General features: G+C 43.6%; 1 protein-coding gene across 7 annotated transcripts in view; it reads left to right on the forward strand.

Annotated features, from left to right (window-relative positions):
* Positions 1–25,763, forward strand: part of BANP (BTG3 associated nuclear protein) — a 156,109-nt gene that overhangs the window by 81,976 nt on the left and 48,370 nt on the right. For 4 of the 7 annotated variants that reach the window (XM_053271443.1, XM_053271442.1, XM_053271439.1 and 1 more), the window contains exons 10-12: positions 1,518–1,580; positions 3,739–3,801; positions 6,226–6,270. In XM_053271443.1, the coding sequence (XP_053127418.1) occupies positions 1,518–1,580; positions 3,739–3,801; positions 6,226–6,270 (171 nt within the window). Of the gene's footprint in view, positions 1–1,517; positions 1,581–3,728; positions 3,802–6,225; positions 6,271–25,763 lie in introns of all 7 variants that reach the window. The other 3 variants (XM_053271446.1, XM_053271444.1, XM_053271445.1) reach the window with 3 other exon arrangements.

Consider the following 25,763-nt stretch of genomic DNA (forward strand, 5'->3'; position numbering starts at 1 on the left):
ACTAAAATTTCTATACATTTCTAACTACCTGCAGTTCTCTTCAGCCCTGGTGGATTTGAGTGAGATCCAGAACTTCTTGGACAACAATGTTGTGTATCATTGGCATACTAACTAGGTTGTAGCTTCCAGTTGTGGGAGGAGAAGCTCAGTTCTTACCCTTGCCGCTTGTGTCTAAACATACCAACCCAGTGTGCTGGCCATCTCTTCCCTCCACCTGCTCTCTGGACCCAGAGTGGTAATCCACTGGCATGTTTTGGAGCCTCGTGTTGTGTGGTCATTCAAAAACAAAACACCTGCTATATGTGACTTACACTCTGTTGTGAGGTTTCTGTGTTTTGATGTACGTTCACATCAAAGCATGTGAGCACTGATACTTTCTCTTAGAGCTGAAATAGTAACTTGTTTTGTGGCAGAATGACAGCAGTGGCAATTCTTGAACTAGGTGGGAGGGGGTTGCACGCAAGAAGCTTGTAGTGCAGAGCATCCACCCGCAGGTGCACTGTCAGGTGGTCACCACATGGCAGCCATTTTGGCCTTCTGTCTGCAGCCGAGACACTTCACTGCCACAAAGGGCTGCAAGTCTAGCCAGGAAGGAGTTGAGCCAAACCCACAGTTGCAGTGGCTTGAATCCTACAGCACAGTGATTTGGCCTGGACTGTCTTCTGGTCCCTCCAATTCTCTCACTTGCACATAGTCTTTGAAGGAGTCCAAGACAATGACAAAAATAGGTATTCCAAGTGAATAATTTGGATAAGGGACGTTTCTTTCCTGCATTCCTTAGAAGCCGCTCCCTCCCTGACATTCCAACTGTGACTTCATATTTCCAACATGCCATCCCATTGTGATTTGTTGGGAATGGCATCTTGATTATTCTAGGCTTGTGCCAGAGAAGAACTCCAAGATCTCTTCTGAAATTCTGTGACTCCAACCAAACATGATGTGGGAGGCTCTGCATAGGATTCCCCATAGTTTTTTTTTTAAAAATAGTAGCAGCCATGGAGGGCCTAATTCAGCACAGGACTGTAGCCTTGGGGAAGAGGCTTTTTAAAACCCTTTCCACCTTGTCTGTTTTCCTGATGAAAATCCTATCCCTGCTACTATTTGCCTTGGAAACATACAGGTTTGAGAACTTGCCTTTCTCCACCACCTCTGAAAGACTTGCCAGACCTGCCAATGGCCTAATCAGGTGGTTGTTTTTTTAAAAGAAAAGCATTTAAAGCACTTTTCCCTGGAAGCCAGTGAAAGTTGAACATTATGAAGGGAAAGCGATTCTAATCTCAACATGGATTGGATCCGTGCTCTGCTTTTATATACAGTCCCTATTGTCGTGTTGATACTTTCGGCATGCTGCTGCTTCCTATAAATAGACAGTTTCCTTCCAAAGGAAATGAAACTGTTTGAAATAGAAGGATCTGTGTTTCTTTGAAATTCATGTGCAATTGTTGGTGCATTATAATATAAGGAAGGCCTTTGACAGAATTCCGAATGGATATCTTTAATCTTGGTTTCACACACAGACAGATGAAAATGAACACAAAAGACGCCTAAAAAAGCAAAGTGGCAGCCAGTTTTGCCAGCAGGTAAATCTCTCTAGCAAAGGCCAAGTTAGGATTCATGAGGAAGTTTCTTTGCTTGCCTTGACCAGTTTTTTTTAATCAAGTGATATGCTTGATTTTCTTTCTGAAGTAGTTGCAAAGACCAGTGATGTGTAATAGTGATTTTTCATTAATGTTCTTCAGACTTCGAGACTGCAGTTGTCAATTGACATACCTTCAGTGGAAAATGATTGGAAGGCTGCTCTTCTATGCCAGTGGAAAGTTTTGTGGGGGGATAAGGCTCTGCTCCATCAGAGTTGAAATATAGAGCATGGGACATAGGCCATTCGGCACACAAGTATACTATATTGGCTGTCATTATTCAGTGGTGGTGTAAGTGATCTTGAAAGTATAACCCTGAGTGTAATTTTTGGAACAGCCATGTTCCTAGTGAACAGATTGTCCATTTTTAAATGATATTTGCTGGACACATGTTTGGAAACATGTGCATAGTACATACTGAGAGATTTTGGTGGTGGTTGGAGATAGTGTTAGAGGGAGGCTCTACTGAAGCACAAATGTATGGGGAAGAAAACAAGGGTTGCCCAGTTATATTGGTCAGCCAAAAGATTGGGATCCACAACTCTGTGTGTGTGTGTTACTATTTATACAGGATATAATCAGCATGATTGTCCCATAGACATATTCTCGGGAAGGTCAGGAAGGAGGAGGTTCTTCCCTCCTTCTGATCTAATTTTCTGGGGACCATGACACAGTGTTTTCCAAATGTGCCATGCAGCAATGAATATTTTCCAGATTTTGCACCAAGAGCACAGTTCTAACTCTCTTGTTGTGATCAGCCACTCCTACCTCTGAAGAGTTAACTGGAAGTGAAGCCTGTCTTGACTGGCAGGCTGGTGAACTCCAGGGCTCAGCCAATCAGCACACCAGGTGGGTGGGACCTAGAGAGCTGTTGGGAAGAAGGCAGTTCTTTGTTAGTGAAGGACATGTGGCCAGGAAGGATGGCTGCAGGAAAATGACTCTGTTGGTCCTGGAAAGCCAGGAGGGCAGGAAGCTTGAATTCTTGACCAGGGTTTGGTGAGTTCAAGAAAAAGAAGCCTGGGCTTTGGCTTCGGAAGCTTAGGACAGGAGAAAATGGTTTAGTAAGACTTTGCATTAGAAGTTATATTCCTTTTGTGTGTGTTTTGCATATTGCTGATACTGTTCTGTTATAGTTTACCTGCAATGTAACTGAAATAAGAAACACTAGCCTACACTCCATACACCTAGGGCCTAGCAAAATATTCTGTTAGCACTTAAGTGTGCTTTTGCATTTTCCTGCATACCTGTTCTTTGCAACTGGGCAACCAAGATTTTTAAAGTGTGCTGTCCCAACACAATTTGGGGTGCTTTTGAAGTATTCTTGTCACCTACTGAATATTTTTATCTGTAACTAAAAGCTGAAGAAGTCTCAGACGGAAGCAGTCTGTAGAACATGAATAAAACTCTTTTTCTTTGTGTTCCTTTATTTTACAAGCCTCTCTGAGTTGGTTTTTAACTCAGGAAAGGGTGGGGGATAAAGGATGATTTCTCTGGTGCAAACACGTCTCCTCAGGCATTCAGCAGTTTTCTCACCACATGTAGGCATGCGCATGGAAGATTTTTGTACTTGTCTAATAGCAAAATTAAGAGAGTTTTCCCTGAGATTCCACCCCAAGCCCAGGGAGGTTCAAGCTCTGTAATAAAGAGGAGTGGTGGCAGCAGCCATTTTTGAACCTACAAAAAATATAGAAGAGTTTTAGGAGAAGCCTAGTCATGCAGCTCAGCAAGGATGATTCAGCATTTCTTTTTATTGCGTGAGCTTGCTTTAATTCGCTACTTCTCTACATGCATCTTAATTAGGCTCTTTATGCTACCACCAGAGTTAGAAAATGCCTGAAAAAAGAGAACCAGAAGGAGGTGGGGGAATCTTGCATGAATTAGTGATTCAGGATTCAGCAGTCCGTCCATACTTTTGAAATGAAATTGTGTGTCAAAATGTAGATGTCACTTTACTATTCTAAAATGAGAGACTTTGACTTCCTCTGCATCACCTCCCCCCGCCCCCCATCAAAACGAACTGTTTTGAACTAACCATACTCTTCTAGTTTTGATTGATGCTTCTCGTGTTTCTGTCTTTGTTTTTTTCTCACGGATCCCGCAGGGTCACCTCCACATTGCCCAGGTGCCGCAAGGGGAGCAGGTCCAGATCACGCAAGACAGCGAGGTGAGAGTTGTAAGCTGACCAGCCCGCATGGCAAAAGCTACATGAGCGGTAGCTTGTTCTCGGCATGGCTTGTTCTCGGCATGGCTAGAATGTCTTGATGGTGACAACAAGCCTGAGGCGCAGCAGCAGAGGAATCAGCACGCTCTAGTTGCAGCCCTGCGCATGCACCTCTGAAACAAGTGGGAGATGTGCCAGAGTGGCATGGGCCTTTAGTTAAGTCCCAGAGACTTCTATTTCTGGGCTCAGCAGTATGGGCCCTGGGGGTTCACAATGCTTCCTTGAATGTGCAGCAAGCATTATCACCTCCAGATTCTTCTCTGGCTCAGTTTTTAATCTGAGCTGGAGAAGAATGCCCCTCCCCACTTTTACCAGGCTTTTACTGGTATCCCAGCAGCGAGTGAGGAGAAGAGAAGGAGGTCTCTTCCCTCCATCCCTTGGCTCATGGCATGCTGCTATGTCATGTGCCAAGCAGAAGCCGTCTCAGGGAAATGTAGGTTTCCTAAAGGGCACTGTGAAGACTGAAGGGAGTACATTGGAGGGAGGGTTGCTGGAGAGTCACTGGGCCGGCGGGAGGTGTGTACATAGAGGTTTTGTTTGGACTGGAGGTGGTGGAGAATAGCTTAGCTTGTGCTTGTGCCAGAGGACGTTGACTCTTCAGTACTTCCCACCTTACAATTTTATATATGTGCAGTTACACTTTTTTAAGAAGGTGTTGAGAAGTTGACCTATAGCCGTGCCTTCTGCTGTTTTTACTGAAATAGGAAAACTAATGTCAGAACGTGCCTTCAACCTATGCACACTTGAAACCAGTTTGAAGTTGTGGAGAAGCTGGTAATAGTAACTTTGGTTCTGATATGGTGTCAAAGAAATTCTGGAGAGTCTTTGCCTTGGGAGACATTAACAAATTACAGGAAGAGCCTGGCTATGTTTGTATGCCTGTATGACTTCAGAGGGAGGAACCTTGTACACAAAGAGAAGCAGGATCAGGCCCATCTTTCATCCGTGCAGATAGAAAACATCTGGATTGGGGTTTATTCCAGTTTATACTCTTACAAACGGAAGTGGAATTCTTGCTGACAGCATAAAGAACATAGGGAGGATGAAAATGGGAGTATTTTTTTTCCCTTTAGAGAGAGATTCATTTTGCTCTCTATCTTGTTTGTGAAAGTTCTTGGAGAAATTACTTTTCCCTTCTCCCTTGACTTAAACAAATTCTGAGGGCTTAATTGCAAATTAAATAGACATTTCTTCCTGTGCTTTATTTTTCCTTTTATGCTTGTAGACCCAGAGGCTTCTTCTAAAATCAGCTGCAGCATTCAGAAGCTTTTGTAGTGGATGTCTTTGTGACTTCCATAATGGAGCCCTTGTTTGCCTGAGGGATTGAGGGTTTTTTTAGTTTTTTTAAATAAAATTAAAAAATGAATGACTGCTAGCAGAAATGACAGCACCAATACAGCAGATATTCTTCCATTAGGAGCATTGTCATCCCTACCAACCAGAGCTTTCACCATATTACGGGAGGCTGGCAGATATCTTGATTTGAAATGCATCTGCACATTTGTAAACCTGAACAAATAAGTGACCAGTAATATTGTCTCAAAAGTGAGACCTAAAAGAGTGGTTTTATTTAGTGCAGGACTTCTCAACTTCAGCCCTTCTGCAGATGTTGGCCTACAATTCCCATAACCCAATGCTACTGTGGCTGGGGATTATGGGAGTTGTAGTCCAAAAACAGCTGGGGGGGGGCTAAGTTGAGCAGGTCTGATTTAGGGTTGCTTATTTATTTATTGAAGAGGGTTATATCCTACCTATCCACCATTAGGTTTTCAAGGCTGCTTACAAACATGTTTGAATAAAGGTTCAGCAGTGGCAGGCTTCCACTGTGGATCTTCCACCCTGGAACAAAGGGTCAGATTCCCACCTTTCACTTGATGATGTCTCCTCTGTAGGACATGGGAAGGGGCTTGAATGGAATGGGGCTTGAGAGCTACGATTCAGCATGAACTTAGGGTGAGTTACACTAGGGTCTGGGTGGCACCACAAGCTCCATGAAAAACATTGGTTTGGAGGCGAGATTGGAAGGATGAGAGAGAGCCACACAGAAGTATTCTGGGAAGCAGTTCCATAAAGCATATTTCTGTATCAGTTCGCATCTTTCTTACACAGAATTTTGATACTTTCGGTACAGAGTTTACTTCATGGGTAAAAGCATTTTGTAGTTAAAAAGAGCTTTGTTAGGTTTCTGCTGCCAGTGCTGCAAATCTTACAAACCTCTTCTAAAAATGAATGAATTTCCTTAGGTAAACTAAAGTAACCCTAACGATGTATGTTAGTGAGGTCTATATATGAGCTCTGTTCTGTAGTTTTACCTTTCTCTTAATTGTTGTTTTCCTTACTTTTTAATTTTTAATTAAAATTTTACAGGGTAACTTGCAGATACATCAGGTTCACGTCGGACAAGATGGCCAGGTAGGGACCCACCTCCTGATCTAACCTTTGAGCAGCCTTGTGGTCTGCTGCTGTTTAAGTACCTATTGCTTGAACGCTCATTAGGCTGGACGGAGTGTGAAGTTTTCTGCTTACGTGATTCTTATGTAAAGAGATTTGAAGCTTAAGCCAATATGCAGAAAACGCCGTGGTGATGTCTTTGTGCATATCCTTCTTAAAATTTCCTTCTGTTTTTGGCTGTCTTGGCATTGTGCTGAATGGAGATGATGATGATGATGATGTCGATGTCATTGGCTATTGGCATGGCTAGAAGTAGTCCACAAGTCTGCAGACAGGGCGATGATCAATGATTAGATGGTAACAACACCAAGAGGTGCCTTTCCACATTTGCTTTCATTAGTCTTGGTAATGACAAACTTTTAAACTATTCCCAAGGTCCTGGGGGTCTGGTTAGGTGCTACTGACTGTGTTACTGACTGAGTGTACATGTTCAAGAAACTCTCCTCATGTTACATTCTGTGTTCAAAGGTAGACCTTTGGTTTTGTCAAAAGGTTTCCTGGGCTATGCCCTGAACCTTTTTCTACTTTACCAAGAGCCTACTTTAGATTACAGAAAAGTAGTTGGAAGAGAGTTGTTTGAGAATGTACAGAGTGCTTCTGCTTACCTCAGGAGGTTTCAGTAATTTGGGGCACAATCATCTAAAGAGTGAGCATAACCCCCTAATACCAAAAGGACTTCCGCGTCCAGTCCGTCACATTCGAGAGCTCAAACATGTCGTCATATAGGCCTAAGAAACCATTTAGTTTCAGTCTGCTAGGAAGCATTACCTGTGAAATACTTTCTCTCTGGATTCCCCATACTGAAGTTTAGGAGTTGGTCGCATCCGTTGCTTTTGAGATGTCGCCAGTTGCGTGTCTTCCTCCTCTTCCCCTCAGCTCTTAAAAATGTGTTGTCCTGGTAGTTGCATTGAATTTAAGGCTTGTTTTTCTGGCATGATAGCCCATGGAACCAATGAAGCCCTGCCAGAAAGAACTTTCTCTACCTCCACATGTGTTCTATTAGCTTGTCGTTTCGTATTTCAGTGCACGTTTAATAAAAATACCAAACTGCAGAAATAATTAAACGTTCTGTATTAACTAATGGAGTGTGTGCGGGTCTTCAGAACAAGGGGAGGGTTCTATACTTGGCAATAGGTATGAATTCCCAGAGGGCTCCTCATTGTCTCTGTCTGTCTGTGCCCTCATTTGACCTCCGCTTACTCTCCTCCTCCTTTCTGCTGAAATCCTGGGAGTGCCCAGTCCCCATAGGTCTTGGATGTGTGCATCCTACGCAAGACATGCAGAGATAAGACCATCATGTCCTGTTAATGTCCTGTTTGGGGAGGGAAGAGAGAGTACAGCATGTTTGCCAGCTCTTTCACTCATTTTCTCTGTAGTTCTCTTTGTGCATCCCAGCACCAGCTCACTTCCTCTAGTATAAGACGGAATATAGGAAGCTGCTTTCTACAGTCAGACCATCTGACTGTATGAGTCCATCTAGCTCGGTGTTGTCTACTCTGACTGGCAGCAGCTCTCCAAGGCTTCAGGCAGGAGTCTCTCCCAGACCTACCTGGAGATGCTGCCAGGGATTGAACCTGGGACTTTCTGCATGCACAGGTGCTCTGGCCCACCCAGAGTTTGCCCTCAAACTCTGGCTTTCCAGTAACTGTAAACTGTGTGCTTGCATGTAGAGGAAATGGGCATCTAGTTGTAGAATCCACGTTTTTTGCTCTCAGAACTTGGGTTCCCTTCTCTTGGAATCCTGGTGCAAAAGTCACAGGGCATATCAGTCTTGAAAGAAGGGTAAAATGTAAATGTAGCTGCCCATCTGGGGCAATCTTTGTTGAGAGCATCATCCTCCATGAGAGCACCACTGCAAGAGCTGGAAGGCGTGCCAAGGGCAGCTGCTTGTATGTCCCTCTGTGACCTCCATCTGTTTTAACAGCTTCCATGAGAGTACTGAGCTGATTGGCCTTGATATGGGATCTGTGACATTTGGCTCTCCTTGCCCCCTAACCGAGCTAGATGACTGCATCTGTTCCCAGCACGTTCTCCCCACAGAATGCCGAATGTGCAAGGCAATGCAAATGAGGCTTGTGTGTGTTCCAGTGATCTCACAGCCCTATCTGGAACATCCCACACACTTCTGCACTGTTTGCTGGAGGACAATCTGTACATCTTAGGGGAAGACTAAAGGGAAAACCAAGGGGCCCCAAATGTTTAAAAAGGATGTCTCGGTTTCTCTGCCAGTCGCTGCACAATGCTCCCTACAGGCTGTTTATTTCTAATTAACTGATGCCGAAAGGCATATGTGCTTGTTTACAGAGAGAGCCAGCTTGTCATGGGAAAGTCTCAAACCAGCCCTTTCCTAATATTAGTTTTTTGTGTGACCGTGCCCCCTTCTTTCTTTTCCAATTATTCTGTCCGCAGCCTTTTTGTTAGTATTGACAGAGCCATCTGATGTCCGGTTGAGTTCCAGTGTGACCCGTGACAATGAGATGAATACGCAAGCCCTGCTCATTTCTCCTTCCCCTTCTTCAAAAAGCTGCGTTGGCTGAACTCTGACAGAGTTTAATATACGTAATGAGCAAGCTAGGAATACTCTTCCACCTTCAAAAGAGAGTCCCTTTCCTCTCTCATTGAAAACAGCTTTCTAGACTAAATTTATATATTTTATTCTGTTTATGCAACAGTGTATAGTTTCCATGATTAGATGCAGTATCCTCCAGGAATAAAAAGAGGCCCTTGTGATATTTGCATGTGGAAGCTTCTTTGTGGATCTATAGAGATATCAGTGCTGCAATTTGAACAGCCATGGCTCTATGGGGAAGCCACAGCAATCAGAACAATCATGGACATGCCCCATGTGGAGGTGACAGGTCATAGAACTGGGACCGCCATGTTATCTCTGCTGGGTCATAAACCTGCTAGCAGCTATAAATTCTGGTGCAGGCAATTCCTTGAGCTAATGACAGCCACTGCTCCTCAAAAAGGCTTGCTTCTTGGGTGAGTTTGCCATTGTGCTCTTTCCTCCTCTGTGGAAGTCTATGAGCTACAGGCAGTGGTCATGCTTGGGGCAAAGCTGCATCTTCAAGGTCTATACTGCAGTGGTATGGAGTGAGTTTCGACCTTCTAAGAGTTTAAGAACCTAAGAAGAGCCTAGCCAGGGAGTGCACAATGCCCACAATGCCCGCTAAGTGCATTTGCAATTACATACTTTTGTTTACACTATCTTTGCTTAATTCGGAGATCTAGATCGCCTGAAGAACAGAGCCTAAAAGGAAAAGCTGTGCTGCTTCTCTGGCCGGTGAGGTAATCAAACTTCTCATGTGGCCCTGGACAGTGTTCACCCTGAAGCCTTTGAAATGCATGGCGCTTTAGAAAGGTGCTAAGTGATGTTATTGAAAGCAGCACAGCCATTTTTAAAACAGAGGATTCCTCAAAAGAGGAAAATTTGTAACGGAAGTTCTTAGAATGGAGCTGTTGAGACACCTATAGGGTGGTTCTAGTTGACATGAATTAAAATAGCAAATTACTCCATTTTCCAGGGATGGGTGGAGCCCAGGCTTGCAGGATCTCCTTTTTTTACCACAACCCTGAGGGCCACCTCCCTGACCCAGGAGCAAAATAGTGGCTCAGGAGGGTGGAGATAGACATAGAATTAAGGGTGCATCTCAGAGTACCTGACGGGCCCCGGAATTGGTTTTCTGTTCTCGCAATCTTTTCACATAAAAAGCCACCTTGTTTTTCCTTCTTTGTAGCGACATCAGCAAAACCCTCTTTGTGGTTCCTCTTGTTAAACAATTTGGAGTCAGAAACCAAAGCTGAAAAATCACCCAAAGATCTACCAGTAGATTTCATTCTCCCTTCTGCCTGCCTCAGGTCTATTTTACATAAAGGGTTTTATCTGCCTCCTTCCCGGTGCCCCACATGAAAGCGCCCTTGTGCATTTGACATGCATGCTAGGTCTGAATAGCAAAGGCACAGAAACTGTAACTTGTTAGTATCCAGGACTTGGACGAATAACAAAGAAACGCTTTAGATTTTTGTGAAGCTTGCTTACCTCTTCAGTGGTAGATTTGCCCCCATCAAATGAGCACAAATCGAAACGCATGAGAATTCAGCTTAGTCTCTGGAATGTGTATTTCTTTTTAGAGATTTATGTGCTACCCTTCAGCAGTGCTTGCAGGAAGGCTGACAAAACTGCCTAAGAACAGTACAATTAGGTTGTAGAATAGCAATACAATTGGAATATTTAACTGCTGACTTGATTCATGACATTAATAAAGACAGCAGTTAAAAGAACTTTAAAAGTAATTTTAAAAGGCCTGGAAGCATAATTAGGCCTTCAGATGGTGTTGGAGAGGAAACTGTCTGGGTTCCAGGTAAGCCTTGTTGGGGAAAGGATTTCATAGCCAAGAAGGCTCCCATTCTGGTCGCCGCCTGCTTTACTTTACAGGGTGGGACATCCAGAGGAGAGCCTCTGAATATAATCACAGCACACAAACTGGTTGAAATGAGCACAGGAGCTCTCTTGTTCATCTTTTAACTTGCAAAGGTTGTTACTAGCCCAACAGCCTTCAGGCAGGCTAGAAACATTTATTTATTTACTTACTTAATTGAATTTCTATACCACCTAATATAGAACTCTCTAGGCGGTGTTCAGAATAATACATAATATAACATATACAAAATTTAAAATTTTATTCTATTTTAAATTTTTAAAATAAAATTTTATTTTATTTTTATTACAAAATAAAAACAGATAAAAATCACAAGAGATAAAAACACATTAAAATTTAAAATTTAAATTTCAGTTACTAGCCTGGGAAAACAGGTACATCTTCAGGGTCCTCCTAAAAGCAAACAGAGAAGGAGATGCTCTTATTTCAGCAGGGAGTGCCTTCCAAAGCCCTGGGGCAGCCACAGAGAAGGCCCTGTCCTGAGTTGCCACCAAACAAATTAGTGGCAACCATAACCAGACCTCTCCAGATGATCTTAATAGGCGACAGGGTTCATGACAGAGAAAATGCTCTCTTAAGTACCCTGGACCTAAGGCATTAAGGGATTTATAGGTAATAACCAGCACTTTGTATTTCATTCAGAAACTTATTGGCAGCCAGTGCAGTTCTTTTTGAATCGCTGTTATATGGTCCCTTCGTGTTGTCCCAGAGACCAATTTGGCTGCCGCATTCTATACCAGTTGTAATTTCCAAATTACATACAAAGGCAGCCCCATATAGAGTGCATTACAGTAGTCAAACCTAGTGGTTACCAGCATATGTACCACCGTCTCCAGAAATGGATGTATCTGGTGTATCAGCCGAAGCTGATAAAAAGCACTCTTGGCCACAGCCTCGACCTGAGGAACCAGGGAGAGTTTGGGATCCAGGAGCATTCCCAGACTACGAACCTGATCTTTTAGGGGGAGTGTAAACCCATCCAGAACAGGCAGATCTAAACCATCTCTCGGATCCCGTCCCTCTACAGACAGTTCCTCCGTCTTGTTTGGATTCAATTTCAGCCTGTTATCCCTCATCCAGCTCAATATTGCCTCCAGGCAGGCGTTTAGGGAGGTTATGCCATTTCCTGATGTTGGTATGGAGAAAAAGATCTGGATGTCATCAGCATATTGATAGCATCCCAGACCAAACTTCCTGACGATCTCTCCCAGCGGTTTCATGTAGATGTTAAAAAGCATTGAGACAGTATGGAGCCTTGTGGAACTCCAAACTTTAGCTCTCTTTTCAGAACAGCAGTTTCCAAGTGACCACCATCTGGAATCTGCCAGGGAGGTAGGAGCAGAACCACTGTAAAACAGTGCCACCCAATCCCACCTCCTTCAAGTGACCCAGCAGGATACCATGGGCAATGGTATCGAGAGCTGCCGAGAGATCCAAAAGGATCAGCAGAATCACACTCCCTCTGTCGATCGCCAATTGGAGATCATCCATCAGGCCTACCAAGGCAGTCTCAACCCCATAGCCCACCCGAAAGCCAGTTTGGAAAGGATCTAAATAATCTATGTCATCCAAAACTGCCTGGAGCTGAGAAGCAACCACTCACTCAATCACCTTGCCCAACTAAGGAAGATTAGAGATTGGTCTGTAATTAGCTAACTCTGGGGGATCCAATGCAGGTTTCTTTCTTTTTTTAAAAAAAGGTCTAATAATAGCCTGAAATAAAATGAAATGTAACCTACATGTAACTGAAATGAAATAAATGCATGTAAAAAGATTGCTTCCCAATTAAATCTCTTTTCTGACTACACAGCTTTGGTTTCCAGCAGGATACAATTAAGTGAAATACTTTACTTATAAGCCATGTCAGCAAGATTTATTTTGTAAATAATATATTGACGCTCACTCTGGGGGGAATAGCATTTATTGTTGTATAGGAATGCTCTAATGTTCCGGCCTGTTATGGCAGCCACGCCAAAACTCTTTGGTGTCACAAGAACGGTTACCGCTGGAATCTCTCTCTCTCTCTCTCTCTCTCTCTCTCTCTCTCTCTCTCTCTCTCTCTCTCTCTCTCTCTCTCTCTCTCTCTCATGTGTGTGACCAACAGAGGGCAGTGCTGCTAAAATCATTGTTGGGAAGTTTCCTGATGGTTTGTGAAAAGTGACAGAGGGAATCTGACTTGCTGACATAGGGCATCTCATGCATTCTCTTTGCAAACTAACTTGGTAGTACAGGGGACACAGGCATTCAGAAGGTCATTGTTCCAGCCCCATTGCCAATGGAGGCTCTTCCTCACTTCTGCGTATATGAAACCCTTAGTTTCTGCTCCAGCTGCAGAGTGGACTGGGAAAGACTGTTTTCCTATTTGAGCACATCTGCTTTGAATAATCAAGGCAGGGAAACAAACAAGATTGTTAGGAGAAAACAACAGAATGCAAAACTAAATGCTGTACAGCTGGAAATTGGAAGCCTCTTTATGTTGAATTAAAAAAGAGATAAATTAGCATTGTATCTGGCAATTTGTTGATAAATTATTGTAAACAGTTCTTGCAGGGTTTGCTCTAGTTTTCAGAAATTAAAAAAAAAAAGTGAAGTGACGAGCATGAGCATAAGAGTTCCTGAGGGTGAGCAGACAGAATTGTTTTCATATGACACACTCTGGAGTCCTTTTTTCTCCTAAACCCATTACCCATAAACAACTTTATTAGATTTTGCCTTTCCAAAATAGGGAACTCTACAGGAGGACAACCTAAATTGATGGGGTGATGGAACATCTTCTGTACAATTTGTGGTGCTGAGTTTAAAAAAAGATGACTTGGAGGGAACATACAGTAAGAGAAAAGGAGGGGGGCACATGATAGGAGATTTATAAAGTTATTCATGGTGTGGAGAAAGTGGATAGAGAGAAGTCTCACTCCCTCTCCGCCTCCCATATAACATTAGAATGTAGGGTGACCTAATGGAATTTAATTGGCAGGAGATCAGGGTAGAGAAAAGCAAATACTTTTACTTTACATTGATGGGCAGGCAGGTCTTTCCCAGCCCTACCTTCATAGGAACATAGGAAGCTGCCATCTACTGAGTCAGACCATTGGTCCATCTAGCTCAGTATTGTCTTCACAGACTGGCAGCGGCTTCTTCAAGGTTGCAGGCAGGAGTCTCTCTCAGCCCTGTCTTGGAGATGCTGCCAGGGAGGGAACGTGGAACCTTCTGCTCTTCCCAGAGTGGCTCCATCCCCTAAGGGGAATATCATCTTACAGTGCTCACACATCCAGTCTCCCATTCATAAGCAACCAGGGCAGGTCCTACTTACCTAAGGGGACAAGACATGCTTGCTACCACCAGACCAGCTCTCCTCACCTTGAGATGCTGGAGATTGAAGTTGGGACATCCCACCAGCAAAGCATGTGCTCTACCACTGAGCTGCAGCCAGTTTCCTTGCTGACATGCTGAAACAGACAGCCAAGTAACTCAAAATGTAATGCAGAAAAGGCTATAGCTTATTGTTAAAAGGAAAGCTCATCCTTAACATTTTCTCTTTCATTCCCCATAGACATACTAACACACCAGAATCACGATAGGCTTAAAAATTAGACAAACGCATCCTTAATGTGGAGCCCCACTAATTCAGGTTTGCCTCTTCTGATTAGTTAAATAAAGGTTTCATTGATTTATCTATTCATTAAAATGATGCCTATGGGCGCATATAGATGACAAAATAGTCAAGCACAGCATGTTAAAGGAGTTTGAAATGGACGCAATGCCCTCCACATTTTAGAAATGAGTTAAGTGGCTACTGCAGCCGGAGCAGCCACCAACTTCTTGTGCAATGTTTAGCAAGTCATTTGCAGTTCAGGCTCTTTAAGACTGTGCAGCTTCTACCCAAATATCAAAGTAGAATCGTAATTTGTTTCTCAGCAGCAGACAGCTTTTTTTCAGTTCTAGGGGGTTTTTTTTAACGGAGATGAGGAAGGCATTTCAAATGTGTCCGTCCTCATTGCAAGGGATATATTCCCCTGTCTTCTGCAAACTATTTGTCATGGCAGACACAGCAGCAGCAAACTCCAGCCTCCAGTGAAGTTACTGCTTTGGAAGAACAGCTCTGGGTGCTGTATAATGGATTGTGATATTAAGTTGAATGTAAAACATCTACTACAGGTTATTAAATTTGATGGCTGTGCTGCGAAATTCTTCATGCTTTAATGGGAAGGATAGATGTGTAATTGTTGCAGTCTCCAACACAAGAGAGTGACTCACACTTCAGAAAATGAAGGCAGGTCCTGGTGTTGGAGAGGGGTTCAGCAGCTTTAATGGGAACTATGCACACTCATAAATATGCAATGGACTTGGAGTATCCTTTGGTTTGGAGTTCATGTCACTTCTCTGTTGTGGCACTGGACCCTGTCCTGGAGATCTGCTTAGCCAGGCTAAATCAGCCCACTCGCTTCTTATTTTCTGCTGCTGCTGAAGACCTCTTTTTTGTTTTTTTTGTTTTTAGCAATCTTGTCTTCTGATTTGCATTGGTTTCCCCCATTCGCTTGCTATATCTGTTCTTTCATTTCTGTTGATTTATCTGTGCATTCTATTGTTTTTATGGATGCTTGTCTCTTTGGGCACTCTAATGAGTGGAAAGAATGGATAAAAAATAAATCATAAATATCCTCAAGAATGTAATCGCTGTTCTTATTAATCTTTGTCTACCCTAAGTGGCACTATTCTTTGATCAGTATGTCTGATTCTAATTTCTACAGTTTGTTAATTAAGAAAACATGTTCCTTGACTTTTCCCTCCTCCTCTGAAATCTCTTAAATGAATACTAAGATTTACTATCGTTCCGGTGGGACCACTAACTTACATAGTTCTTTGTCACTTCAGTGGTGATGTCCTCTCCTAGCCCCTCTTGAACTGAAAAAGCACCAAAAGTTCCTCATCCACATCTTGTAATGGTTCTACTCCATTAATTTAACAGCACTCCTTAGTTTCGTTTACTATTTTAAATCTCAATATTAATGTTTTAAAGACATTTTCGCTTATAATGCCGACACTACCCTTGGTCTTGTTTTTGTTCTTTCATTCCCGCCCCCACCCCCGTGAAAGAAACTTTAGAAAAAGTTAGAGGGAAAACCCACAAATCAGTTTTCACTCATATTTTTTCCTATACTGTATTGTATTTTCGTATTCTGCCAGTTTTTATTCTACCCTTTAGTGTAAATATATATTTCAGATAAAATCTAAAACAGCAATGAACAATAAAAACAATAGCAATGATAAAAGAATAAGTGGCAGGATGAAGCCTGCAGGAATTAAGAACAGTTTTCATCACAGACTATTCAATGCCGCTATTCCTAATTTTGGTGAAAAAGAACTGTTGTGAAAATGGTGAGTGGAGAATTGCACACACACACACACACACACCCCTTGGAACCTGACTCTAGCACTCCCTAGGAGGGCAAGATGTTATTTCTTATTGTAATTTATGTAAAATAGTCTTAGGCCACTTTAGGCCACACATAGCAGCTTACCAAGCTTGAAAAGTGCAATATTAAAGTTATGCAGTGGATAGAGGCAAAATGTTAGTAAGATCATGAAAATTTAAAAACAAAGGAGACATATACAATTAATGGATGCAGAAAGAGCAGCCACGCTCTTTACAGGGCACCAGTACCAAGAAGACCTTCTCCCCAGAGGCCTTGATTTGTCCCAGGAGAAAAGAGCTTCTCATGCAGTTCTTAAATGTTAGGCAGGCTCATATGGGAGAAGGCGGTCCATTACTGGGCCATCAGAACTATATTTCAGTAATCATTATTGTTTCCCTCCAAAATATCATTGCCTGGATGCAGAGCCCGGTGAATACTCCAATGCCCATTTTACTTTCAGATTTCCATGCACAAAGGAATGTGCACATTGATTGGGTTCTTCCTTCGCAATGAGCGAAGACTCTGCATGAGCTTCTCACGTGTGCTGGAGCACCTATATCGTGAAGAAATCAGTGTGCACATGGACAGTCTTGTGAATGGACGGCTCATATCCTGCAGGTGGCTTGTTTGGGTGGAGTTTCTGAGTGACAAAGTCTGCTGGGTTAGTCTCTACTGACTGGATAATGAGCTTTCTGGAAAAGCATAATTCTTTTGTTGTCCCTTTTGGCATCGTCCTAAGAGGATGGACTGCTCCATTAAAATTCCATTCATGCAGGCGAGAGTATTTACAGCGTTTTAAAGGATCTGTTCTTTAGTTGAAGTATATTATGTTCTTTATTCACCCAAATCTTGTTTTAATATTGCTGTAAACTTAATAAGAAAAGATGTGATAAGACAGGGTAATCTTTTAAAATGAAGGGGGGGAAAGAATTTTCTTTGCCTTCCAAGGTTGTATCTGTGCCTGGGCTTCATCTCATTACGTTTTTTTGTTGTAGTAATAATAATAATAATGATAATAATAATAAATCCTGTGTGGAATAGCAGTGATTACAAAGCTATCTTTCTAGGGAAATCTATCCTTAATCTACGGAAATAATTCTCCCTCCCTCCCCTCTGCCTTAACATTTTGTGTTTGGCCAAGTGTGGCCTCACTTTGCATATTCAGAACTCGGAATCTTCTGCCTCGGTTTCCTCCATTGTGGCTCTCATCGCTGCCTCCCCTGCACTTTTCCATGCTGCTTGTGGCAATGTTGGAGGTCTGGTCATCATGTTTCCTGATCTGGTCATCATGTTTCCATGTGTTCTATCTTAAGGAGTTCTTTTGACTGGGGTGCATTCAGCCTTTTCAAGATCTAGACCCACAGGTCAGATGTTGCCCTCCAAAGGTTGAGGTAGAGTTGTGTGGTCATGATACCTGCAGGAAGCAGCCTGTAGAGCAGCCCCTCTGCACAAGCGAGAGTCTGGAAGACCAATGCGGCAGGTGGCACCTTTATATTATAGGTGAATGTGTGCTGTGGAGTGTACAAATTCTCCCAAATATGTTCTTTCCCCCAGGAATGTGTGCTGTCTAACATATTTGGATACGTCTGTGTGTGTATGGAGAGAAGGGGTTGTGGGACTGGTCATCGCCAATATCCCTAATCCACAAGCATAATCAACTTGTGGAATTCTCAGCCACAATATGTGGTGACAGCCAACAACTAGGGATGTGCATGGAATCGGTTCTGTGCACTCCTGGGAGGGTGGGGGAGGTTACTTTAAGGGGCAGGGAAGGCACTGCCTACCTGCCAGCCCCCGCCCTGCCTCATTTCCTCCACCGGTGCTCTCCCAAAAAGCATGGGTGCTGGGCTGCAGTGTTCCTCCTTGCAGCCCCATCCGCCAATGGCCAACGCGCATGCATGCCATGTGGACATGTGTTGGCCATTTGTGTGGTGACACTGAACGGGGCTGCAAGAAGGGATGCTGCAGCCCCTTGCCCACGCTTTTTGGGAGAGCGCTGGTGGCGGGGTGGGGGCTGGCATGTAGGCAGCGCCTTCCCTGCCCCTAAAGTAACCCCCCATTCTCCAAACCAGTTTGAATGCCAGTCGACAGAACTGGTTCGGTGCTCCAGAAAAGGAGTGCCAAACCGGTTCCGTGCACATCCCTACCAACAACCTGGATGGCTTTAAGAGGGGATTAGATAACACCATGGAAGAGGTCTATCAACAGCTACTAGTCGGAGGACTATAGACCAGCTCCAGCCTCAGAGGCAGGATGCCTCTGAGTGCCACTTGCAGGGGAGTAACAACAGGAGAGAGGGCATGCCCTCAACTCCTGCCTGTGGGCTTCCCAGCTGTATCTGGTGGGCCACTGTGTGAAACAGGATGCTGGACTAGATGGGCTTCCTTGGGCCTGACCTAGCAGGGCTGTTCTTATGTTCTTATAAGATTGGTTAGAGGATTTCTTCAACCAATACTTGAAGAACATTTTAGTTAATTTGATTCATTGTTGAGCTAGAAGGCAGTTACTTCTGCAGTTTGTTGAAATAAGTGTAAAACTCCAGTGGTGTTCTTGCTCTTGCATTCCTTATAAAACCATTGGGCTTTGGTGGGAGAATGTTACATGAAGCACCAGAAATATTTTCTTGTTAAGTAAAACATAATAGCACATTCCCCAAATGAAGGATGCTTTTCCAAGGAAAGAGCAGGCAGATGGCACCAGTGTTTCAGCCCGTTGCCAAGGCAGGCATGCCAGGATCTCTTTAATTGACATTCTGTTCTTCATTTGCTTAATTCTTTCTATAACTGCTGCTTTAAAAAAAAAAATGGTCAAAAGAGGGCAAAGTGGCAACATTCTTTGCTTTGCAGGGTGCTGGTATTTTCTTTTTCCTCGTCTCTGCTTTTCTCGCCACTGCTTTGTGTATTTAATAATTAAATTTTATAAATCACTGCAGTATTTGTCTGAGTCGGACTTGCTCCTCTCTCCCCCCAGCCCCAGTGCTTCTGGAACGTTGCAAAATATTTGTGTTTAAAAGCACACCCGCTGCAGAATAAAACAAAGGGCTAGTTTATGAACAACAACAAACGTTTATTTTTCAAGTTGGTGTGATGTTTTGGGTAAGTGTTTTTACAAACTCTGGCTAGAGCTGGATGGACATAACTCTGTACGTAACTCTTACAAAAGCTGGTCTGTTTCTCAGGCCGGTTCATCTCCCCTGGGCTATCTGAAAAGCTTTCGAAGAGTCCATGGTCTTTATTTAGTTCTTTCTCTGAGCTGGTATGGCCTCATGGTTTGCCAAAAGCAGTTTATTCCTTAAGTTGTTTAGTGGAAATATTCAGAAGTTCTCTTAGTCCAGAAATGTTGGCCATTGGCAGTAGGTCGCTGCTGCCTGGACAGAAGCTAAATTACAGCTGGGCCTGTGGAACTGCTAAGGAAAGCTGGCTGCTTCTTTACTTTGAACTGGCAAAATGTGCATCATTATGATAGGTGGCGTGTGAATATGTGTTCTGCAAGGCTTTTGGGGAACATCATGTTTCGGTGTGCACTCAATGATCAGAGGCACATGTGGGTGGGGGACTCATGTGCCTCTTATCATTGAGTACACACTGGAATCTCTCTACCCACAAGTTCATCAAAGTGAAAGGCAGGCAGGCATTTCGGCACTGGAGTGTATGGGACACTCCTGCTTTCTGAGCCATGGAATGGTGGTAGCTTCCTTGTACCAGGCCAGCTTCCTTGAAGAGTGTGGAGTATGCTCATGTTGGTGCTTGAAAGCTACATTGCACTTAGGACCAATGGCTCACGTTTCCAAGAAAGGAGTTGTGTAGATAAGGGAAGCCTTCTGCTAAATGAAAATATTTTCTTTCAGTGAACATGAGGTTTTACAAGCGAATAAAAAGAGAGCTGTAGGGCAAAGTTAAGGGTGGAGTGGTGGTTTCTGAAGAGCTGTGCAACGTTTTGCATTCTGCCATTTTTCCTTGAAAGGCTTTGGCTGTGGAATTGTTTTTGCTAACCATGAGCCATTGCTTCTATGTGGTGTTAGAAAGCCATCACAGTGGAAACTAAATCTCTGCCGATCATACGGAAGTCGATTGAATTTACCATCAAGTACTGTTGAAGGGAGAACGTTCAATCGCACGAGGGTCAAAAATCTCCTAAATATTGGTACCAAGATCTGGTCTAAATATTCAGCCGGTTTATAGTTAAAAGTTTGAGAACCTAAGTAGCCGTGCGGTTGAGAACCTAATTAGCCATCCCTCGGGTAGCTGTGCGGACTCCTCCTGCAAATCTATAACTCGGAGCCGTTGCGTCACAAAGCAAAGCGCCTGCTCTCATCCTCGCCCAATAAGAGCTTCTTGAGACGTGCCCAAGTGATGCAATTTTAATTTCACAGATGATTTCCATTTGGAAATAAAACTGTCTGATAACACTAAAGGGGCAAGACCAGCCGGAAAGAAGACCAGGCTTAGCCAAAATTTAATTATGCAAAACCATACTTTTCTTTCAGATTGGTGACCCCTGCTTCCCTACAAAGGATGGCATTTCCTGTATCCCTGGGTACTTGAAAAATAGCCCTCAGGAATTTAGTTTGTACTGTTTCAAGCTGAGAGAACTTTTCCAGAGGTCTGATCTGCGCCCCATAAAGAATTTGGGGATATATCTTGGCCTTCAACTATTTTATAGCCGCTGGTATGAAAAAGGTACCCCTAGAGTCATAGAAGGACTTAATCACATTTGCTGTTTGTTGAGCACCTTGGAAAATATAATCAAGATGGGCTTTACATGTTCCAGTTTGGTGGAATACTACCCCCACAGGCTCCTGGGGGTAGAACTGGGGGAGACTCCTGCTTGAAACCTTTGAGAGCTGCTGCCAGCCAGTGTAGACATCAAGCCACTAATTAGTGTTTGTGCCCCACTGTGTTGGTGGGCTTGAAGCACTTCCCTTCTGTGGCCTAGCCATGAGATGGCCAACTCTCTTTGACGTACTGTGCCTGTGAATCTGGTCCAGATGTGTTGGCTCCTGCAATTTCATGTGCAATAGGATTCTGAAGAAGCCGACTCGCTCCCCTCTCTACATTGTCTTGCCACTTTTGCCATAGAGGAAGCCTTCTGATTACATTTGCCCAGAGGAAATTGTTTGAGTATGTTATTTATTGTATTTCTGTGCCACCCATTGCCAAGAAGTCTGGTAGTTACCACTCATAAAGAGCAATTTAAAACCAACCACATAGAACCACAGCACATAACTTTGAAATACAGTTGTTCAACAACATAACCCACATGCTTAAATGTGTATAAAGCTAACAAATAATCTCAAACCTATGATAAGAGAGTAGTGCAAACCAAAGTAAAACTATTTCAATAAAACCCCACTTCTTCCTGGCCATTTGGGCACATTCCTAACAGAGGGCCTTACAGTGTCTGTGCAAAATCCACCTGGAGCACTCCATTCGACCTAGCTCAAGAATGAGTTTCTGAGCTGGGAAGCCAGTGTCAGGAACCCTTCCCTGGCCACTCCTATGGACCTGAATGTCTCCTACATCTCACAGATTCCTAAAGCTGGAAGGGGCCATTTGTTTCCAGCAAAATAATGCTCTCCCTGCACCATCCCTTCCCCTCCCCTCCCTTGACCCTTTACAGCTGTCTGTCAAACTTCTCTCTCACTTTCCTTTTAAAACTTTATTTCTGAAAACTTCCAAGGCAAGAGTATTGTGCTCTAAGACTATGACCATTCACAGAACGGTCACACTTCCTCTGTTGGATCATGTCAATGAAATAGCTTCATTTCTATCAGATATTATTCAGATTTAAAGTAGCTGTTTCCAGAATTGCATGCTAGTGCATTGACCACACTTGCAGATTAATGCTGTAATGTATTCTTCTAACAATTCCCAGTCTTGGCTGGGGCTGGAGGGGAGGAGTCCGTCCAACCATCCGTGACAAGAGTATCTCCTGATAATGGGCAACTTGTGAAATACGATTGACTGGGGATTGCCCTCCTCAACCTTAGTGCTCCAGCCAGTTTTCTCCAATCGATTATCTCTCCAGCAGATTTTATTCATTAAACCACTTTAAGTTACAAAGCTGATCACAGCATATGAAGGATTGCGCAAGAGTGTAAACAAAGACAACTTTGCGGTCACAAGTTATCTTACATGTTCTCCCAGCAAGGCTGGGAATTATTGGATTCACGTTCTCATCATTACTGTGGCTTTTAATTCCCATTGCTTGCAGGCTTGTTGGAACAGGCAATCTTCGTGTGGAAGACACCATAAATATCTCAGCATTTAAACATTGTGGGGAGTGTGTGTGATTTCTTCTTTCTGTTTGGAACCACTCAAAGAGAAAGAAAAGGACCCAAATCTGATGAGAAAAAAATGTGCAAGACCTTTTTCTTTATTTCTGCCTGTCTGTCTTGGTTGCTGTTGTTTTGAATGAGTTATCCAGTGTGTTTCTTGTCATGTTGCTTATATTTGAGTTTAACACCTGCAAAACTATAGAGTGGACTTTTAACTTTTTAAAAAAATGTAGTTACAAAGAAATATTTCACTAGGTGTCCTGCGTGGACAGAATGAAAAGTTCAGCCAAGATACAGTCAGAATGATTACTTTCTGGGATGTATGTTTTGCACAAGCAAACTGGCAAGTAGTGGTTGGCCCAGACTGCAGATTTAATGGCTGAGAAATCATCAGGCTGTATTTTTATTCTGGGAGTCACCCCCATGTCTGGGATTCATAGGGGCAGTGTATCAAGTCGCTATGTGGCGAAGATCATAGAACCTGCTGAACTGCACATCTGTTCTAATGAAACTGTAGGACAGGAGAAACTGTCCTGTCCAGCTGCTGTTCGACTGCCTTAAAAGTCAAGTACTGGAAATGGCTACCATTCTCTGGGCTTCTGGAGCTTTAATTTTTTGCATGTAAGCCCCACCACACCCTCCAAAGTCTTTGAAGCATTCAAAATTTATGGTCTGCAAACCCTATGATTCTGGTAGGCCATAAAAAGAAAGTCGGCTGGAACAGGAAAGGACATAGTCAATGGAAATAAGGAAAATGTCTGACCAAAGTGCCAGACATCAGCTGGAACTGAGTTGAGGAATAGCTGGTATTGCAACAAGGTAGACAATCCATAGAAGTTAGGAGAAGAAACTGGCAGTAAGAAACAGTAGTGTGCTAGAAGAAAGCCAGAGAAGAAGGAATGCTGGCGGTCAGAAGCTGAAGGCACAGACACGAGACTCTATCCTGTTGCTCCATATAAAGCTGTGGACCTGATGTGGAGTAGGGATGTGCAAACCGGTTCGATGTTGAACCGGTTCAACATCAAACCAGTTCGACAGTTTGAGGTCGAACCAAACCAACCCCTGGTTTGGTTCTACCCCAGACTGAACCCACCTGGCCGTTTAGGGGGGTGTTCATGAACAGTTTGGTTTTAAAACAACAACACCTCACTTACCCCCTCTGTGGGCGGGCTTCTCTGAGGGGGGGGGGCGCCTCGGAGGTTCCCCTCTGCCGGCCTCGGTTATGCAGTAAATTGCCCCATCCGGGTGTTCTTTGGCCCTTTCTGGGCCTTCCCTCCATTATGGGAAGGCCCAGAAAGGGCCACACGCCTGAATGGACTGATTTACTGCATAACAGAGGCCAGTGGAGGGAGGGTAGACCTCTGTGGACTGTCCGCCCTGGTGGCCTTGGAGAATCGCCCCCAGAGGGAGTAAGTGAAATTTGTTCTGTTTTTTTAAGTTCATAAACTACCCCCCCCCACCAAACCGGGGTTTGTGTATTTTGATGGGGGGCAAAACTGAATTGGCCTGGCTCAGACTAGAACCGAACTGGGCCAGCTGGTTTCATGCATTTCCCTAATCTGGAGCTTTGGAGGGTTATCCACTACCAAGCAGGGCATCCATTGGAAGAACTGAACAGGCGGGCTCTTTAGGTGAACACTGAGGAGTTCCTAGTGGCTTAGTCTGGTTGACTGTGGAGCCAAGAATAGTGGTTCCAAGACCCTTTACCTCTTTGGCAGAAAGATCTTTTCTTAACAGGGACATAAGATGCCTGAGGCCAAGCTGCTTCTGTCTCATCCAACTCCTTTGCCATTTTTAGCATGCCTGGAATGAAAATGCACGCTCAGTAATCTAATTGGAATATTCTTGACACTTACTTCTGAACCCTACAGCTTTCCTCCTCTTAACTGAGACATGTATATTTATAAGGCATCTTTCATCATGAAGGATCCCAGAATGTTTTGTAATTTATACACAAAAGTCCAAAGACAGGCACGCCCAGCTCTAAATGCAATCTGTGCCATGTCCTTGAAAAGAATGAGAGGTTCGGTCTGGTCTTCTAGGATTCATTCCTGGTGTTGTAAGGGGTTTGGGGTATATGCATGCTTACATAGTGTAATGGGTGTGGCTAGTGCTTGCAAATTCAGATGCTGGCTCTTTGTCTAAAAGTTAATTGTGATCTAAGAAAAAGCTATCAAACTCTTATCCAACACTGGTCTCTAAAACAGTACCGCTTACAGTAGACTCTACTATATTTGAGGGCATTGCAGAAAATGATTGCTTCATTAGATGAGAAGCCCACCCTGGATTAATTTATGCTTTATTCTGTGGTTTCTTGCCCTTCTTTTCCTGTTACAATCAAATTTGGTAGAGTCATATCAATTGCAGTACATGGCATCCACCCGGCCACTTGGAGATTTAATTTCTAGAGACTGGGTGTCATAGCTCCTACCAGAGCTGGCAGAGAGGTTTCACTGGGGTGAATCCTTGCTTGCAAGAGTGTCATAGTGAGCTGCCACCATCCACTTTATTTTAATCTGGGGCAAACCACTCTTTCCACATAGGATTCCTGGGGTGGGTGGTAAAGTGGAAAAACCCTCCCTAGAAGGGGCTGAGCATTACTAGGCCTCCAGAGGCCTGTTTCTAAGGCAGACCCAAAATGAAGAGTGGCACACTTCACCAACAAGAGTTTATTATTAGATGAAAAGAAAAACATGAGTATGCAATAAGAACAACTGTCTTATATCATAAAAAACACAAAGCAGATTATGAGAGAGAGGGTTTTCATTAACCTGACAACTCATAACTCAAGCAATACAATAAAGGAAATTAACTTCTCTCACACATCTAACTGACCTGGTCTCTAACTTACTACTCACGGGCAGGGATATTCCTGCTTTCTCCAACCTCTCTGGCTTGGCCTCCGATTTCCCCAGCAGCTTCTCAGCCAGCTACTTCCTCTGGGCACTCCTGGGACAGAACAAACTAAAGAAAAGGCTTTCTCTTCTTCTCCTGGGGGCTGTGGGTGTAGTTCCTGGTCCTTTTGACTTCCTTGGGCTTTCCCCTTTATTAGGAAAAGCCCACACTCCCAGCAATTGCTGTAAGTGAGGGCTAGACCTCCCACAAATCTTCTGATCACTACACTGGGGGAAATGCTGCATCCTGAAGAATGTCAGCTCCAGCTGTTCACATGAAAGAAATCCCCCCCCCCAAAAAGCATCCCTAAGAGACAACAATAGGAGCAAAATAGGGACAGGGATCTGTTAGAGACAGATTCTGTAAAAGAGGAGTTGTCCCAGGTAAACAGGGACAGTTGAAGCTCCTGGGGTACATTTCTAAGTG

The sequence above is a fragment of the Hemicordylus capensis genome, chromosome 9 (assembly GCF_027244095.1).
Source record: "Hemicordylus capensis ecotype Gifberg chromosome 9, rHemCap1.1.pri, whole genome shotgun sequence".
In the NCBI taxonomy this organism is placed as follows: domain Eukaryota; kingdom Metazoa; phylum Chordata; class Lepidosauria; order Squamata; family Cordylidae; genus Hemicordylus; species Hemicordylus capensis.